The sequence below is a fragment of the Bos grunniens genome, chromosome X (assembly GCF_055505025.1).
Source record: "Bos grunniens cultivar Pamir isolate PY7600 chromosome X, Bosgru_T2T1.0, whole genome shotgun sequence".
Taxonomy (NCBI): domain Eukaryota; kingdom Metazoa; phylum Chordata; class Mammalia; order Artiodactyla; family Bovidae; genus Bos; species Bos grunniens.
The window spans coordinates 20591300-20611209 of record NC_141194.1 but is presented as its reverse complement, the minus strand read 5'-3'; the positions used below and the strand labels follow the sequence as shown (position 1 = coordinate 20611209).

The 19910-nt window shown below is 38.6% G+C and overlaps 1 protein-coding gene across 8 annotated transcripts in view; it reads right to left on the bottom strand.

The window, feature by feature from the left end:
• Positions 1-19910, bottom strand: part of CXHXorf58 (chromosome X CXorf58 homolog) — a 60684-nt gene that overhangs the window by 25633 nt on the left and 15141 nt on the right. For 3 of the 8 annotated variants that reach the window (XM_086389344.1, XM_086389346.1, XM_086389347.1), the window contains 3 exons: positions 16026-16255; positions 13470-13632; positions 12242-12505 (listed from right to left, as the gene is read on the bottom strand). In XM_086389344.1, the coding sequence (XP_086245470.1) occupies positions 12338-12505; positions 13470-13632; positions 16026-16255 (561 nt within the window). In that variant the 3' untranslated portion in view covers positions 12242-12337. Of the gene's footprint in view, positions 1-5884; positions 5993-8661; positions 8769-11960; positions 12121-12241; positions 12506-13469; positions 13633-16025; positions 16256-19910 lie in introns of those variants that run through there. The other 5 variants (XR_015159726.1, XM_086389345.1, XR_015159727.1 and 2 more) reach the window with 5 other exon arrangements.

Below are 19910 nucleotides of genomic sequence, written 5' to 3'. Positions count from 1 at the left end.
GGGAGGGAGGAGGGAGGAGGGTTCAGGATGGGGAGCACATGTATACCTGTGATGGATTCATTTTGATATTTGGCAAAACTAATACAATTATGTAAAGTTTAAAAATAAAATAAAATAAAAAAAAAATTCTTTGAGTTTTAGCACTAATGTACAGAAACTCTTCCAGAAAGTTAAAGAGGACGAAATACTTTCTAACTCATTTTGAGGACAATATAATAATACCCAAACCAGACCAAAGCAGTGTAAAAAGAAAACTATAGAATAGCATCACTCATAAACTTAGACACAAAAATCTTCAAAAAATTTTAGCAAATCAAATCCTGCAATTTATAAAAAGAAGTATATACATCATAACCAAGTGGGGTATATTCCAGGATGTAAAGGTAAAATATTTAAAATCATATCAACAGGCTAAAGTAGAATAATCACCTGATAATATAATGGATGCGGAAAAAGCATTTAACAAAATTAAACACTCATTCATAATAAACACTCTCAGCAAACTAGCAATGTAGGGGAACTTCCTTACCTTGATAAAGAGCATTGAAAAAAATGATTTAAAAAACCCCTATAGCTAACATTATAAGTGAAAAGTGTTAGTTGCTCAGTCGTGTCTGACTCTTTGCAAGCCCATGGACTGTAGTCCACTAGGCTCCTCTGTCCATGAAGTTTTCCAGGCAATAATACTGGAGTGGGTAGCCATTCCCTTCTCCAGGGAATCTTCCCCACCCAGGGACTGAACCTGGGTCTCCTACATTGCAGGCAAATTCTTTACTGTCTGAGACACTAGGGAAGCCCCCAGCTAACATCATACTTAAGAGTAAAAAACTGAATGCTTTTTCCCTAGGGTCAGGAACGAGGCAAGGATTTCACCACTTTCACCACTCTTATTCAACATAGCACTGTGAGTCCTAGCCAGTGCAACAAAAATGATAAAAAGAAGTAAGATGTTTATATATCAGAAAGAATGGAAACCATTCCTATTTGCAGATGGAATCATTGTCTACATAGAAAATCCCAAGGAATCTACCAAAAAAAAGAGAACTTTTTGAGTTCAACAAGTTTGCAGAGTACAAGATGAATACCCCGAAATCAATCTATTTCTGTATACTAGCAATAAGCATATGGAAACTGAAAAAGAATACCACCTAAAATCAATACCAAAAATAGCCCCACCCAGGTACAAATCTAAAAAAAATCATGTAAATAATCTATATGCTAAAAATTTTTTTTAATATGGATGAAATAAATCAAGGATTTAAATAAATGGAGAGACATGCTGTGTTCATGAATGGGCAGACAATATAGTAAAAGTATCAATTATTTCTAAGTTGATATACAGGCTTAACACAATTCCCATCAAAATCCCAGAAAGATTTTTGTGTAGATATGAACAAGTTTATTCTAAAAGTTATATGGAAAGGCAAAGAACAAGAATAGCTACATTTTGAAAAACAGGAATAAAGTGGGAATTATACCTCTACCTGATGTTAACATACTATATAGCCACAGTAATAAAGACAGTGTGATATTGGTGGAGGAATAGACATACAGATCAACAGAACAAGATAGAACCCAGAAATAAATCAAAACAAATACACCAAACTGATTTGTTTTTAGAAATATGCAAAAGCAATTCAATGAAGGAAGAACAGTCTTCTCAACAAATTGTGCTTGATCAATTGGACATCCATAAGCAAAAATAAAAGAATATTAACTTGAACCTTAAATTGAAGAAAACCACTAGACCATTCAGGTATGACCTAAGTCAAATCCCTTATGATTATATAGTGAAGTGACAAATAGATTCAAGGGATTAGATCTGATAGACAGAGTGCCTGAAGAAATATGGACAGAGGTTCGTGACACTGTACAGGAGGAAAGGATCAAGACCATCCCCAAGAAAAATAAATGCAAAAAGGCAAAATGATTGTCTGAGGAGGCCTTACAAATAGCTGTGAATAGAAGAGAAAAAGTGAAGTCACTCAGTTGTGTCCAACTCTTTGCGACCCCATGGACGGAGGAGCATACCAGGCTCAGGCTCTTCCGTCCGTGGGATTTTCCAGGCAAGAATACTGGAATGGGTTGTCATTTCCTTCTCCAGGAGATCTTCCTGACCCAGGGCTTGAACTCGGGTCTCCCACATTGTAGATATACACTTTACCGTCTGAGCCACAGGGAAGTGAAAGGCAAAGAGAAAAGGAAAGATATACCATTTGAATGCAGAGTTCCAAAGAATAGCAAGGAGAGATGAGGCAGTCTTCCTCAGCGATCAGTGCAAGAAACAGAGGAAAACAATAGAATGGGAAAGTCCAGAGATCTCTTCAAGAAAATTAGAGATACCAAGGGAACTTTTCAGGCAAAGATGGGCACAATAAAGGATAGAAATGGTATGGACCTAACAGAAGCAGAAGATATTAAGTAGAGGTGGCAAGAATACACAGAAGAACTATACAAAAAAGATCTTCACGACCTAGATAATCACGATCATGTGATCACCAGCCTAGAGCCAGACATTCTGGAATCTGAAGTCAAGTGGGGCTTAGGAAGCATCACTATGAACAAAGCTAGTGGAGGTGATGGAATTCCAGTTGAGCTATTTCAGATCCTGAAAGATGATGCTGTGAAAGTGCTGCACACAATATGTCAGCAAATTTGGAAAACTCAGCAGTGGCCACAGGACTGGAAAAGGTCAGTTTTCATTCCAATCCCAAAGAAAAGCAATGCCAAAGAATGCTCAAACTACCGCACAATTGCACTCATCTCATACACTAGTAAAGTAATCCTCAAAATTCTCCAAGCCAGGCTTCAACAATATGTGAACCATGAACTTCCAGATGTTCAAGATGGTTTTAGAAAAGGCAGAGGAACCAGAGATCAAATTGCCAACATCCATTGGATCATCGAAAAAGCAAGAGAATTCCAGAAAAACATCTATTTCTGCTTTATTGACTATGCCAAAGTCTTTGACTGTGTGGATCACAAAAAACTATGGAAAATTCTGAAAGAAATGGGAATACCAGACCACCTGACCTGCCTCTTGAGAAATCTGTATGCAGGTCAGGAAGCAACAGTTAGAACTGGACATGGAACAAGAGACTGGTTTCAAACCGGGAAAGGAGTATGTCAAGGCTGTATACTGTCACCCTGCTTATTTAACTTATATGAGAAACGCTGGGCTGGATGAAGCACAAGCTGGAATGAAGATTGCTGGGAGAAATATCAATAACCTCAGATATGCAGATGACACCACCCTTATGGCAGAAAGTGAAGAGGAACTAAAGAGCCTCTTGATGAAAGTGAAAGAGGAGAATGAAAAAGTTGGCTTAAAACTCAACATTCAGACAACTAAGATCATGGCATCCGGTCCCATCACTTCATGGCAAATAGATGGGTAAACAGTGGAAACAGTGACAGACTTTATTTTCTTGGGCTCCAAAATCACTGCAGATGGTGACTGCAGCCATGAAATTAAAAGACGCTTACTCCTTGGAAGCAAAGTTATGACCAATCTAGACAGCATATTAAAAAGCAGAGACATGATTTTGCCAAGGGGTCCATCTAGTCAAGGCTATGGTTTTTCCAGTAGTCATGTATGGATGTGAGAGTTGGACTATAAAGAAAGCTGAGCGCCAAAGAATTGATGCTTTTGAACTGTGGTATTGGAGAAGACTCTTGAGAGTCCCTTGGACTGCAAGGAGATCCAACCAGTCCATCCTAAAGGAGATCAGTCCTGAGTGTTCATTGGAAGGACTGATGTTGAAGCTGAAACTTTAATACTTTGGCCACCTGATGGGAAGAACTGACTCATTTGAAAAGACCCTGATGCTGGGAAAGATTGAAGGCGGGAGGAGAAAGGGATGACAGAGGGTGAGATGTTTGGATGGCATCACTGACTTACTGGACATGAGTTTGAATAAACTCTGGGAGTTGGTGATGAACAGGGAGGCCTGCCGTGCTGAAGTCCATGGGGCCGCAAAGAGTCGGACATGAGTGAGCAACTGAACTGAACTGATTTAGGCATATAATAAATATTCAATATATATATCTGCTGAATTAGTATTTTCGTTATTGTCATTGTTGTTGATAATAAAGAATGAGTCTCTAGATCTTCCTACCAATTTACAGGGAATACACAGGGTAGAAGAACATGTTAAGCTATGCCATGGGAATTCAATCAGCAAAATCCAGATCATGGGATATGCTAGAGATAAATGATCCAGTTTTGACAACAAATTTTAAGAAGGAGGAAAAAAAGGTGAATGGGGAACCTACAGATTAAAAAGAGGTAATAGGTATATAAAAATAATAAGCAAAACTAAACCATAGTGTTTATGGATGCATGCTTAGGTGGTGAAACTATAAAGTGATGAAATGGTTACCATAAAAGTCAGAAGTATGGTTACTCTCAGGAGAAGGGGAGCAGTTAGAGAGCCTCTGAAGTGGTTAGCCATGGTTCTTTTTCTGACATGGATTATGGTTACAAAAGTGTCTTGGCTTCCAATAATTCATTAAACTGTCTATCAGTCATATAGCTTTCTATTGATGTGTTATATTTAACAATAAAAAAGTTTAAGAAATAAACAAGAAAGACATATATTTTCAAGTTAATTTCCAACCTGATTTCATAACACAGAGTTGAGAAGATACGTCCAGTAGCACAACATTGTATAGTATTTCCATTAGACAGATAAAATAGATATAAATAACAGCAAGGTCACAGATCACAGTAAAATAAAGAGGAAGTGATGAGTTTTGAGTAATTAACTGTGTTTTAATATAATAGTTTACTTAATTGTAAGCCTATACATTTAATTTTTAATAATGGCTATATTTAACAACTGGTTTATGAACTTCCTGGAAATTATACTCCTGTCTGCATCCAAACAATTCTCTTGCTTTCTTGTATTTAAAAAAAAAAAAAACTTTAGTTTTTAAAATCAAATGTATACTTGCACAGAGTTTTAGAAGTCAAAGAGTTCTACAATGATTGCTGTAAAATCCACTAGACCACTTCTCTTTTTTCCATTTTCTGATTCATAGAGGCAACCATGTCAATTCCTTTATTGGATTCTGTCTTCACATGGCTGTCTTCTTATACAGACGCCAGTCCTATTGCTTTAGGGGCCCACCCTATTCTAGGATGACCTCATCTTAGGTAATTACATCTGCAACAACTCTGTTTCCAAATAAGGTCACATTCTGAGGTACTGGGACTTCAGCATATATATTCTGGGGAGGAAGATGGGACACAATTCAACCTGTAACAGTGGGAAAGGGATTTGATGTTTTAATTGTGTCTTGAACAGATTTTCACCCGATTCTTTCTCCTTCACTTCACCCCCACTTCCAAAAATAACCTGTTAGCTGTTGCCATTTACCAAGTCTTTTAGGGGTTGCATGGTGTAAACAAGTTTGCTTCTTAGCTTTCCTTAGTCTGTTTAAGATACAGTTTTCTTAGATATGTCATGTCAACTATGTCAAAAACTCATGTTTCATAACTAACAAAATTTTTTCACTGCTTTCTCTTTATCACTGAAAGTTTATGCTTTAAAAAATCTTTTTACTGTTATTTTAGTGGGGTTTGTGGGGGGAGAAGAGACTAAGATAGATATTCAAGCCAGAATTTTTAGTCAGAAGTCCTTCTATGTGTATCTTAATTCTCTCCTCAAAGGGTGCCTTCTTTCTTAATTCTTTCACATCTCAAACCACAACAAAGCTTTTTAGGGAAAGAGTTTCTCTAACCTCTATATATGTGAATACTGGCAGGATAGAGAGAGATGGGGTAGGGAGTGAGAACCAGATTTGGCTGATTTAAACTCATACTCTATGATACCACTCAGCCTCCATAAAGTGGATAAACAAGAATAAATATAGTACTCACCACTCAAAAAGAGAATGGCTGGAAAGCAATCTGACAATGCATATGAATAGCTATAAAAACGTTTAAAACTTCTGATGCAGTAGGTAGTGCAATTCTCGGCATTTTATCCTAAGGAGATAATTCAACAGAATTAAATGACAATGTGTGGACTTTTACTTATGAGAAAATGATACACTGCTAAGTCACTTCAGTCGTGTCCGACTCTGTGCGACCCCATAGACGGCAGCCCACCAGGCTCCCCCGTCCCTGGGATTCTCCAGGCAAGAACACTGGAGTGGGTTGCCATTTCCTTCTCCAATGCACGAAAGTGAAAAGTGAAAGTGAAGTCTCTCAGTCGTGTCCAACTCTTAGCGACCCCATGGACTGCAGCCTACTAGGCTCCTCCATCCATGGGATTTTCCAGGCAAGAGTACTGGAGTGGGGTGCCATTGCCTTCTAAACATTCTGAAAAACCATCCCACTGCAAAAACCACAGAAACCCTAATAAAATAAAATAAAAAATCTTTTAAAGGATAGTTGAACTTGTGAGGAAAATCCTCAGGAGTGAAAAATAAAGAGGGAGCTACAAACTAGCATGGTAAGTGACTGATGGCCCTGAGCACGTCTGTCACTCTCAGGAACCTAAAGTCTCACGTATTAATGACCTCATGTATGTGGGAGACAAGATCCTGGGCTCAGACAGGTTGGGACTGAGACCTTCGCATAAAGCCAGCCTCTCAAAGGACAATGAGGTGAAATAAAATGGGGAGAGAAAAGACAGAATGTGGGACCATCTTCTTCAGTATAATTGAAGAGCACAAAATACAAAGAGAAAATCTTTCAAGTTTCAAGAGAGAAAAGAGAGAGCATCTAAAAGTCACAACTACTAGATTGGCAGCAACAGGGGAACAACAACTTCAGACTGCTGAGAGAAAACCATTGTCACTGTAGCCTTTGATAACTACAGAAATTAAGCATTTAATAATATTTAAGAATAAGAGTGAAATGAGGACATTTTCAGAAAACAAAAAACTGAGTTATCAATAAAAGATGTGCATTAAAGGAACTTTCAAGAGTATTCATCGGGACAAAGAAATATGATCTCAGAAAAAAGTCAGATTTATAAAACAACAATGATGTCTAATTTGGAGGTTAAAAACAAGGTGGTGCTACAATATTGGAGAACAATAACTTTTAAGACAAGGGGATGCTGATTAGCATTCTAAGACCTTTGGATACTTTGGTAAAGGGAGTGGAGATTTAGGTTTCAAGCACACATGATAAACTTTAAGAGTAATCACTAAGAATAAAAATAAGTTACAAATTCCAAAATAATAGAGGGGGGAAATGTGGAATCAAAAGAACAATCTGAAAGAAAACAGGAAAAGGGAGAAAAGACAGAAAAATCAGGCCAGATAGCACAAAATAAAATGGTAAACATAATTCCACATATCAACAATTAAAATACCAATAAAGTATAACTTTAAAACCACCAGTTAAAAGCCTTAAACTGTTTAACTTGTTTAAAACCACCAGTTAAAATCTTTAGATTGGATTAAAACAAAACAATCCATATATTTGCTGTTATCCTAGAGTAAACCTGGGTTTCAGTGGTAAAGAATCCCCCTTCCAACGCAGGAAATGTGAGTGCAAACCCTTGGGAGGATCCCCTGAAGAAGGAAATGGTAACCTACTCCAGGATTCTTGCCGGGGAAATACCCTGGACAGAGGACCCTGGCAAGCTGCAGTCCTAAGGGTCACAAAAGAGTCAGACCCGACTGTACAACTAAACCACAAGAGTAAATCTAAAACACAAAGACCTGGTATATCAGAATAATTAATGCTAGCTGCTGTAACAAATCACTCCTAGGATCCCTGGGGCTTAATGCAACAAAGTTTATTTCTTGCTCACATCACAGTTCATCAGGTCAGGGTGCTGCTTTGTTGCTTCTTCAATCAGTGACATAGGAATCTAAGATCTTTCAATCCTAGTTCTACCATTTTGGAGTTTATTTTTTGCTCTGAGCCATATGAGCTCAGTTGTGTCTGACTCTTTGGGACTCCATGGACTTAGTCCATGGAACTCTCCAGGCCAGCATACTGGAGGAAATCAGTCCTGAATATTCATTGGAAGGACTGATGTTGAAGCTGAAACTCCAATACTTTGGCCACCTGATGCAAATAACTGACTCATTTGAAAAGACCCTGATGCTGGGAAAGATTGAAGGCAGGAGGAGAAGGGGACACAAGAGGATGAGACGGTTGGATGGCATCACCAACTCAATGGACATGAGTTTGAGTAAACTCTGGGAGTTGGCGATGGACAGGGAGGCCTGGCGTGCTGCAGTCCATGGGGTTGCAAAAAGTCGGACATGACTGAGCGACTGAACCAAACTGAACTGAGCCATATGAGCAGGGGAAAGAGAGCATCAAAGACCATGCATAACATTTTGGGGACCAGTCCTAGAAGGGGTATACATCACTTCTGCTCACATTCCTCTGGTGGTCCCAAAATAACTGTAAAAAGATTTGGGAAATGTATCTTGTGTTCACAGGAAGAGGAAGTGGAATCAGTAAACATCCAGCCAGTCTCTGACACATAAAAATGTTGAAAATAAGAACAGATGCAAAAGGATATGCCAGGCAGACACTAACCAGAAGAACACTAGAGTAGCTCTGTTCATAATGGACAAGTCTTCAAAGAAAAATGTATTATTAGGAATAAAGATAGTAACTACATGATGATAATAGATTCAATTCATCAGGAAGTGACACAGTTTCTGAAATTATATATATACCTAATGATATCTTCTGGAGAGTCCTAGGTGGCTTGCTGGTAAAGAATCCAGCTGCCAATGCAGGAGACACAGGAGATGCAGGTTTGATCCCTGGGTCAGGAAGATCCCTGGAGAAGGAAATTGCAACCCAGTTCAGTATTCTTGTCAGGGAAAATTCTGTGGACAAAGGAGCCTGGAGGGCTACAGTCCATGGGGTCACAAAGAGTCGGACACAACAGAGCAACTGAGCATGCACACATGCAAATAAAGTTCAGAGACTTATGAGGAAAAACCAGCAAGTCTACCACCATCATAGGCTATAACCCTTGTTTCTCAGTAACTGACGTCATACAGAACAGAAATTAGTAGCATAGTATAGAGAATATAAGTAAATTAACAAGCTTGATCAAAAGGACATGTATAGAATGTTTTACCTATCTATAGAGAGTGTACATTTTTCTTCAGAATACAAATAAGACCTATAAAAACTGACCATATACTCGGTTATAAAGGCAGTCTCAACAGGTTTACCAGAATCAGTATCATACAAATCATGTTTTCTGATTACAGTGCAATTGAGTTAAAAATAGCAGAAAGATAACCAAATGGAAGAATACCATGTATGAAGATGTTCACTCTAGTGTAAATTGCCTACAATAGTGAAAATTAGAATCACTGAAATATGCAGTGATATGAGTACGATTAAGTAAATTATGCCTTATCAATCCAATGGGGTATCATGGGCCATTAAAAATTATTTTTAAAAAATAGACCATGCTTAAGATACAATATTAAGTGAATATTTTAGAATCTGTATGTTGCTTATGATTACAACCATGTGAAAATGTGTGCATTTAGACAGATTGGAACGATATGAGCAAGTGAAAACAGTTGTTATAGTGATGAGATTATATGTAATGCTACTTTAAAAATTATTTTATTATTATTTTTATTATTGGCTGTGCAACTTGTGAGATTTTAGTTCCCCGACCATGTATTGAACCCCAGGCCTTTGGCAGTGAAAGTGCTGAGTCCTAACCACTGGACTACCAGGGAATTTCCAAATTTTTTTTATCTTTTATTTTTTGTGTTAGTTTCTTTTTTGTGTGTGTGTGTGTGTTAGTTTCAAGTGTACAATAAAGTGATTTAGTTATCCATTATGGAGAAGGAAATGGCAACCCATTCCAGTATTCTTGCTTGGAAAATCCCATGGATGGAGTTGTCTGGCAGGCTACAGTCCATGGGGTGGCAAGGGGTCGGACATGACTGACTTTCACATTATCCATTATAGGTTGTTATAAGATACTGAATATAGTTCCTTGTGTTATACAGTAGGTCCTTGTTGTTTACCTATTTTATATATAGTAGTGTGTATATGTTCATCCAAAACTCCTAATTTATTTTAAAATAGACCACATTTTGGCATCCCACTCCAGTACTCTTGCCTGGAGAATCCCATGGACGGAGGAGCCTGGTGGGCTGCCATCTATGGGGTCGCACAGAGTCGGGCACGACTGAAGTGACGGAGCAGCAGCAGCAGCAGCACACTTAAAATAGGTTCTAAATTTTCACTTTATATGTTACTCATGATTACAACTATGTGAAAATACGTGTGTATTTAGATAGATCAGGAAGGTATGAGTAAATGAAAACAGTCACTATGTTATAGAGATGAGATTTTATGTAATTCTGCTTCTTAAAAATAATTTTATTTTTGGCTGTGTTGAGTCTCTTGCTGCCTGGGCTTTTCTCTGGTTCCTGTGAGTGGCGGCTACTCTCTAGTTGTGGTGCATGTGTTTCTCATTGTGGTGGCTTCTCCTGTTACCGAGCACAGGCTCTAGAGCACGTAGGCTCAGCAGTTGGGGCTTCTGGGCTCTAGAGTACAGCCTCAGTAGTTAGGGCACAAGGGCTTAGTTGCTCCGTGGCATGTGGAATCTTCCCGGACCAGGGATTGAACTTGTGTCCCCTGCATTGGCAGGTGGATTCTTTCCCACTAAGCCACCAGGGAAGCCCTGTAATTTTACTTTTAAAATACTTTTTTGTGATGTGATTACATTGTGTGTTAGTCGCTCAGTCATGTGCGAATCTTTGCAACACCATGCACCGTAGCCAGCCAGGCTCTTCTCTGTACATGGAATTCTCCAGGCAAGAATACTGGAGTGGGTTGCCATTCCCTTCTCCAGTGGATCTTCCCAAAGCAGGGATAGAACCCAGGTCTCCTGCCTTGCAGGCAGATGCTTTACCATCTAAGCCACCAGGGAAGCCTGATTACATTCTTTAATGTAAGTTAAAAGAATCGACAGAAGACACATCTCAGTCTGGCAGCTGATGCTAGTTATGCCTTAATATCCATTATCCCTTTCTTTTATAACAATAGAATCTTAGGTGGGTACATAACTGCTCCACACAGCCTCCCTTGTAGCTAGGCATTATGATGGGACAAAGTCATATCACAGCTAATTAAATATGAGAAATGGGTGCTGTTAAACATAAAGAATCTGTCCTTTGACTTTTTCCTTCATCTTGTTATCTGAAATGTTGCTGGTTTTGCTACTGCACATACTGTGTGGGTGGACTGGATCTGATATGCATTTGATTAGATGAGAGACTGCTTCCCAACTTAATGAATGAGAATATGTGTGACTCATGAGGACAAATTATGTCTTCTATTCAACCAGTGTCCAGTACAAGCTCTGAAAACAACAAGATTATCCATCCTATTTTTAGAAATCAAATGAGGATATATTAATATTGAAGTGTACACACATGTTAAATATATTCTAGTGGGAATTATATACATTTACTCCAATATTCTTTATCATTTAAGAGAATGTTTTAATAGAGAATGAGATCCATTTATAGGCTGCTTTGCCTGAGTTAAATCAGGAAATCAACCTTCACATTTTAAATATTAAGCAAAATCAAAAATTATATTTTTAAAGTACAATAAATAATGCACTTTGTTTAATGTCATAGCCTTAGGTAAGGTTTGATGTAATCTAATAGATTGGACCACCACAAAAATTCATTAATTGGCACTATATCAGGAATGAGAATTTATCAATTCAAAAGGAAATTGATAGATATTACTCAAAATAGTCTTTATACTTAAAAACAAATACAAAGTACAACAGTGAAGCACATGCAGCATTCTGTCCCAGGTGTTTTCAATGCTCAATAATAATTATGTATGCTATGTCATGCCTTCTATAGCAACAAATTCATTATTATTTTTATTATAATTCAGAATGGGTCAATCACAAGCTGTTCTGTAAAAACAACATGCTATTAATAAGAAAAAAAAGACACTGGAGGCTGACTCAAGAGCAGCCTTTTATTCTGTGAATTCTAATATTTATGCTAAGCATGTCCTGTTTAGATTTTTTTTTAATGAAGGAAAATAAAAATTGAATTAAAGTTCCAGAGATGAAATACTCACCATTTCTTGAAGAAAATCTTATACAGCTAGTTTGAGGGCACCTATTTGAAATAATTTAGATTAAAATTCTGTCAGTAAAAAAATACCTGTACCTATGGTAATACAGAAAGGGCTTTAAAATCTGTCACACGTTTGCTTAAGAGAGCATACTGAGCACTTGTATATATTTTGTTTTCCTTTAATGCACATACTCATTTATAGACAGACAAGCATATTGTTGAATAAGTTGATTTTCTGTCAATTAGCTGTGCATTAAAATTATGGAGAGTTATTAATAAACAAGTCTTGACACCAGGCAAATAATTCCTTTTCCTCTTTTTCCAATTCGTCATCTGACAGTTCTTTAACTTTCACAATGTCAAAAGATGGGGCGGAGAAGACAACTGTCTCTTTCTGCTTTGCACCTGGTATGTCCATTTTTGGTTCCTAGGTAGAATTATAAATAAAAATGGAAAGTGTTTTATAGTTGGTTTCTACTATTTTATGTTTTCATATTTTACTGTTCATACTTAACCTCATCTGAAAAAAATTTATAGCAGATTTTTAAAAAACTACAAAGGAAACATGAATACATGTTCATTGAAAATATTCTTGCAACGTAGTATACTGAAGCTGACTTTCCACACTATAGCTCTTAATAAGTGTAGATAGAAATGACTTCCATTTTGAGAAACGCACCATTAGAGATGTGCTGAATCAACAGTATCAATATACAGAAACAATTGGGCTTTTTGCCAACTCACGCTGATGTGGAGCCAAGATGGCTGGTATTTATCAGAATAGCTATTTAAGAATTTTTAAAACATGTGTTACCAAGAGGAATGTAGCTTTATACCATCTAAAGTGAAATGAAGTCGTTCAGTCGTGTCCGACTCTTTGTGATCCTATGGACTGTATAGCCTATCAGGCTTCTCAGTCCATGGGATTTTCCAGGCAAGAGTACTGGAGTGGGTTGCCATTTCCTTCTCCAGGGGATCTTCCTGACCCAGGGATCGAACCTGGGTCTCCTGCATTGTAGGCAGACGCTTTACCCTCTGAGCCTAAAGTGAAAGTGAAGTCGCTCAGTCATGTCCGACTCTTTGCGACCCCGTGGACTGTAGCCCACCAGGCTCCTCCGTCCATGGGATTCTCCAGGCAACAATACTGGAGTGGGTTGCCATTTCCTTCTCCAGGGGAATCTTCCTGACCCAGGGATCAAACCCTGGTCTCCCGCATTGCAGGCAGATGCTTTAACCTCTGAGCCACCAGGGAAGCCCTAAGCCTAAAGTATATACCAAATGTATGTTTCATTTGTGAATTTGTAGATTAGGAAAATTCTACCTAAGGAAGTAGAATTACCTACAGTTTGAATATTGTCCAAAACAATGAATTCAATACAAGTTAAACTTACAGACCCCACAGAAGCATTTTTTTCTTTAGCCATCTTATAAGCTCTTTTCATTTTTTCAACTTTCATTAGAGCTTGTTTAGATCGACGACCCAGATGTCTAATTTGACTTTGCTGTTGGTAGGGCCGATATAAAGGTTGAAGACTTGATAAGGATAAAGGGGACCTAGAAAATATTTGTATAGACAGAAAAATTGCACAAAATAAAATTTACATGTAAAACAAGTTCCAACTTTTATTAAAGCACCCTTTAGCAACTATATTGTAAACCTCAGTGCTTGGAGCAATATTGCATGTAAGTATTTAGGCCAAAGTTATCATTTTTGCTTGAGTTACACAGCATAGTTCTTTCCCACTTATGAAGGTGTATGCTTATGTTCCTGCTTAGTTGCTTCAGTCATGTCTGACTCTGTGCAACCCTATGGATAGCAGCCTGCCAGGCTCCTCTGTCTATGGGATTCTCTAGGCAAGAGTTCTAGAATGGGTTGACATGCCCCCCTCCAGGGGATCTTCCCAACCCAGGGAGCAAATCCGAGTCTCCTGCATTACAGGCAGATTCTTTACTGCTGAGCCACCAGAGAAGCCCATGAAGGTGTATAGACGATGTTTATGATGATGATAATGAAAATTACAAAATGTGGTATCAATTTAAAATCAGTTTTCCTGGAAAACACCATGTAATAGCCATTTGACTCTTTCAGAAATATATACTATATATGAATACCAACAAATATTAAATTTCATAATGGCTGAAACAAGTTGTTTATATCAGTGTTGGAACCAGACATGGTTGGTGCCACGCTCTTAGTTCCCTTGGCCATAGGGCACATATACCCAACTTCCAACTGTCAGCATTGGCTTCATTTACTCTGAGAGCTTTCTTATGGAAACAAGAGCCCACGTGCAGGGAAGTGTCCCAGAATTAATACCTCCCCTCCTAAGTTACCCTTCACCACTGAATGATGGGTGTTGGTGTATAAATATCCCAACTCCCTTTCCCTCAGTGGGATAACTTGAGTTGCATGTTCTACACTGGCTAGGTCATTCCCAGGAAGGATTAAACTCATTACCCACAGTAACAACTTGCTTGCTAACACACACTGTTTTGGCTGCTGGGCCTTCCCTGTTTCACTTTTCTATCCCTTGAAATGACTGAGCACAACACCCGCTGTCATCAATGGTTCCTGGGATCCACCCCTGAAATAAACTACTCATACTCAAATCCTTACCTCAGGGTTTGCTTCTGGGAGATCCCAAACTAAGACTGCATTCAAAGGAGTCTTTATGAAAGTACTTTCCCCTCTTCAGTTGATTTAGAATATGGTTACTTACTTGGCTTTTTAAGTGACTCATTCTTGGATCATCAGTAGCATGAGTCTAAATAGCAGGGAGCCTACAGTTATATATGGTGGCAGAGAAAACTGCATCATTTATTTGACCTTGGTGGTAATAGGGTTAAGTTCTCTATTCAATGCTTATATGGATAAGTTAGAGAAATCTATTTCATGATGACAGACTGCGCCCTACACTAGGCCATCTGTCTGGCAAATGTACAGCCTTGATCATAAAATAAATGGGATAAATCATGTTATTGGGTCAGCAACCACTCATCTCTACTCCTGGGAAAAAACCCAATGTGTTTGCCTGACAGTGGGTCACCAGTGTCTTTTCATGTACTAAAGCAGTATTTTTTCATTTCAAATATAGCTGTGTGAAAAGAGACTACCAACAGGTCCTCTTCAATCTTATTATTTTCTTTTTCTTAGGAAAAAAGCTTAATTTGTAAACAAGATGGGTTAGGTGAGGTTTGGTAATGGAAAGAAAAAAAGAATTGGTATAGCCATAGTCTGTCCATGTTGTTTCAGATCATAATACAGTCTATTTTGCTATGACATGTTTTTCTATAATGTGAACTGGCTCACATGTTATTGGTAAAGAAGGGAATAATGTCACTGCAATTTATATGCAATTTATCCTCTGCAAAGGGAGCCAGAATAGCAAGACTAGAATTATAACCTTCAGCAGAAAAGGAAAATGTTTTCCTCTGTGCAGCATGGGCAATGAGAGCCCTTTTGGTTGCATTTATGAAAATAACACTGGCACCTAGCGCTCTCTCCCCATAGAGCCCCCCAAACACACACAATCTACCCTTACTGCCCTCCACCCTACTTTCTGCCTTGCGTGGTTCCTGGTTTGTGGCAGTTCGCACTGCTTCTCATCTCTACTTAAAAGGTCACCACACTGGTCCAGCGCTTCACTTCCATCTGTACTGTCTCAGTGCCCACTACTTCCTCTAATTAAAGGGTCACCAGTATTTTCACTCTACATTTTTCATATTTGCTCTGGTGGCCTGTCTGGTGATACAAGTTATCTCCCCAGGTACCAAATGTTCTTTCTGCTAGTGCTCTGTTTACAAAGTTGCATAAAATTTGAGCAATCTGCTCCAACCCATTTTTTTCTCACATGCTCTGTTATTATCTTTCCTGAGCTATTTAGCAGAATGTGAACATTTCCAGAAATGCCCCTAGTATTGTAAGTCCAGTGAAGTACCACTTTTACCTAACTTCAGAAACAATCCGTAGCTGGTGCTGACGCATCTCTTCTGTTTTTGGTCTTTGTAATAGATACTTCATTTCTTTTTTTAGGCGTTTTGAGATTATTCCAGACTCGGCATAATCAACTATGTCATACATTATCATTGTCCTGGGAATGTTTTCGAGGCTTAATCTTCGCCAACAGTTATTTCTGCCACCAGAAGATGCAGGGATCTCATCCAGATGACTGGAATACTATATGAAAAACAACCAAGCATGATTGGCTGTGGTACTCCAGAAGTTTTTAGGCACATTTCCCAAGAATCCAGTCAAATGCTACTTCATCCAAAAAGCATTCCCTGACCCCATCTCTGGACTGTATTGAGATCACTCTTCTATGCTCTTATTACTGACTACTTGATGTTCTAGCTACCTGTGTATGTTTTAGCTCTCCTGCTGTGACAAGGCAGGATCCCTGTCACATGGTATTGTGCACATAGTACCACACTCACTGAATATTTATTTAATGCATAAACACTAAATCTTTAAGATAAATATAACTCAGATAAAATTGAAAATACTGGTATGATCTACATACCTGGCAATGCTTGTTCACGACATGCTTGCACTGAAAGCACAAACCTTTTGAGAAACAATTAGTTCACCTCTGGTGCTAAGTGGTGAATTTCACCATTTTCATGTGGAGTATTTGTAGAAATCCCACTTTTCTTTTTCTACATTTAAAATATCCAATTAGGAATTTAAAATGTATATATAATCGATTCATCCTTATAAATGTTCATTTAAGAGACAGGAATAGAGCAGGAGAAACTACTATGCTAGGCATTTAGGGTATCTCTCTCATACACACACACATCCCCTCTCTCTCTTGCATTCTCTAACTCACACACATACAAGCAGTCCTCCCTTTGCATCATTTAGGCTTGTACAAATTCCAATTACCACTATTTAGCAAAATAAGCTTAGTCCTTCAACAACACAGTTCAAATTTCACCTACCCAGTATAGCTGAATTAAATGCATAAAGTACAAACTCTGTTGCTAGCTCTTCAATGCATAGATTACTACAGAAATAACAGGTGTGCGTGGTGGTGGACGACAAATCATGTCACTTCTTTCAAAGTGTGACAGTGATTGGACACTGTAGATCTGCTTTTTAGTTCACACACAGACAGCAAAGTATGTAACTGTGTTGTCTCTTTGTCTCCCAGTGATAAACCCATGTGACATTTTACCAATAAAGATAATCAAAAGAGGGAAAAGTCCAACAAAGAAACAAAAAGTGGTAAAGCTGGAAGTGAAATTCAAATTAAATATAAACAGAGTTCTAGAAGAAACAGGTGACCATGGAGATGTTGATACTTTCATCATGCAGGAGATTGCAGCTAGGCTGCTAGAGGGAGTTAGTGAAAGTGAACTTATCAACATAGATGGGGAAAATGGCAATGATGGAAAGGGTAAAGTTTTCTTAGAGGAAGTAATGTTGGCAAAAAAGAAACTTCAGAACACTTCAAGTACAAAGTGTTCAGAACACTTCAAGTACATAGTGTAGGGAATTCCCTGGTGGTCCACTAGTTAAGACAGTGCTCTCACTACCAGGAATCCAGTTTTGATCCCTCGTCAGGGAACTAAGACCCTGCAAGCCAGGTGGAGAAAAAAAGTACAAGGGGTAAAATATTGGCGGGTGATGCAAACTCAGGAGTATGAAAATTTTCCAGGGCATAGAGAAGATACTCACTCCTTATTGTAAATTATATGAGACTAAAGCGGCAAGCACTGTTTAAATAACTCTTGATAAACTAGCTTTTTTACAGGTTTTTTTGAGAGTCACATCTCTTATAATTCACCAGTTTAAAGTGTGTAATTCAATGGTTTTTAGTATATTTTAAATGATAAGCTTTTTACAAAGAAGTAAAACATTTTAAATTCTGAATGTTTTAAATTACAGTGTACTAAATAAATGTTTTGCTTTTTTCATTTTCCTATATAACATAGAGTAAGGGAGTTTTTAATGTTTTGATAAGGTTTTTTAAAGGCACAGAACAATCACGATTTTTCCCATTGATGATTAAGTTTGGTCTGCATGGTTTCAGCTTTCATGGTCATTTCTATGACCCTGTACTACCATGCAAAGTGAGGACTGCCTGTGCATTTTATTTCCTGAGAGTAGAATGGCAAAACGGGTAAACATCTCAGACCTGTCAATGATTTGCTCTGCACTTATTAACTATACGACCTTGGGCAAGTTTTAGAAAATCTCTTTAAGCTCCATTTTTCTCATCTTTTAAAGGGTCACAAACTTTACAAACTTGAAGGTTAAAGGAGACAGTATGTATTTAAAGAGCTAGAAATAAGGCTGTGTCTATAAAGGGCTCAATAAGTGCCAGCAATCATCATATCTCTTTCAATGTTTATCTGGGAACTTCTTTCTGTGACACCAGTCCTTGGCATAGTCACAATCTGCAAGGATGTGACCCACATCATTCACAAAGATGGTTGACATCCCCAAGCTCTACTTCTTCCCTGGTTCAGTTCTCTAATCTTCTAGGTTAGGGCTTTAAAAGAAAGAAAACACAACTGGGAATCTCTAAAGCACTGCATTAATTTCATGTTTCACATGGAAGCAACTGAGTGAATAGTTAAGGCCATATATTACTACTATTATTATTACTAGCTAGAATTTGGGATCCCTTGTTTCTTTAGAACTATAAAACACGGGTTATAATAGTATCTACTTCTTAGGGTTCTTATGAGAATAGGAGCTAGTATTACATCAGCATTTGCTATCATTACTACTCAGGTTTCCAGTTTAAGTTCCCTGATTCAGTACTGCTGTCAGACCAGTTATGCAAACCCAAACCTAGGAGCCATGTTGGACACCTTCTTTTATCTTACTTCTCTGTTCCCAAGGCCCACTGCTTTTATTCGCTAATTATCTTCTGCATCTCCAGCTTCACTGCCCTAAACCAAGATACCACCATCTCTCCAAAAATACTGCAGGAACCTCCAAACAAGGAGACAGTTCTTGCTGTCCTCTAATCCCTTATCTACATTGCAGCCAGACAGATCTCTTCAAGTATTAGCTTGCTGCTGCTGCTGCTAAGTCGCTTCAGTCGTGTCCGACTCTGTGTGACCCCATAGACAGCAGCCCACCAGGCTCCCCCGTCCCTGGGATTCTCCAGGCAAGAACACTGGAGTGGGTTGCCATTTCCTTCTCCAATGCATGAAAGTGAAAAGTGAAAGTGAAGTCGCTGTCGCGTCCAACCCTCAGTGACCCCATGGACTACAGCCTTCCAGGCTCCTCCGTCCATGGGATTTTCCAGGCAAGAGTACTGGAGTGGGGTGCCATTGCCTTCTCCAAAGTATTATCTTAGATCACCTCATTTCCTAAGATACTGTACCAGCTTCTCACTGCATACAGAATCAAGGAAAAAAATAAACACCTTACTATGGTCAAAAGCCCTGTATGATGATCTTTTGCCAGCCCTCCAGGCTGACAGCCCTCCACACCTTCTGCACACTCCCTTCTCCAGGCCCACAAACTCTTTTTCAGGCCCTCCAGTTCATCCTACCATAGAGCCTTGCCTGGGGTGCACCACCTTGAGGCTGTGACACATTGTTGATTGCCTGCCTATCAACCACTCTCCAACTCCCTTGCTTATGGAGCCCTGGTTTTATTTATTCTTCACGTACAGAACAGACATAAGCTCTGGGAAGGAAGGCCCCAGCATATGAACCGTGATTGTCCTACATCAATTATGGGAAAATGATCCCATTTCCCTTTACAGTGATTGGTTTAGGGGGAGCATGTGATCCAGTTCTAAGAAGATCTGAGAAGAAGTCTGCTGGGGGATTCTGGGAAAGATTTTTCTTCTTGAGATAAAGAGGAA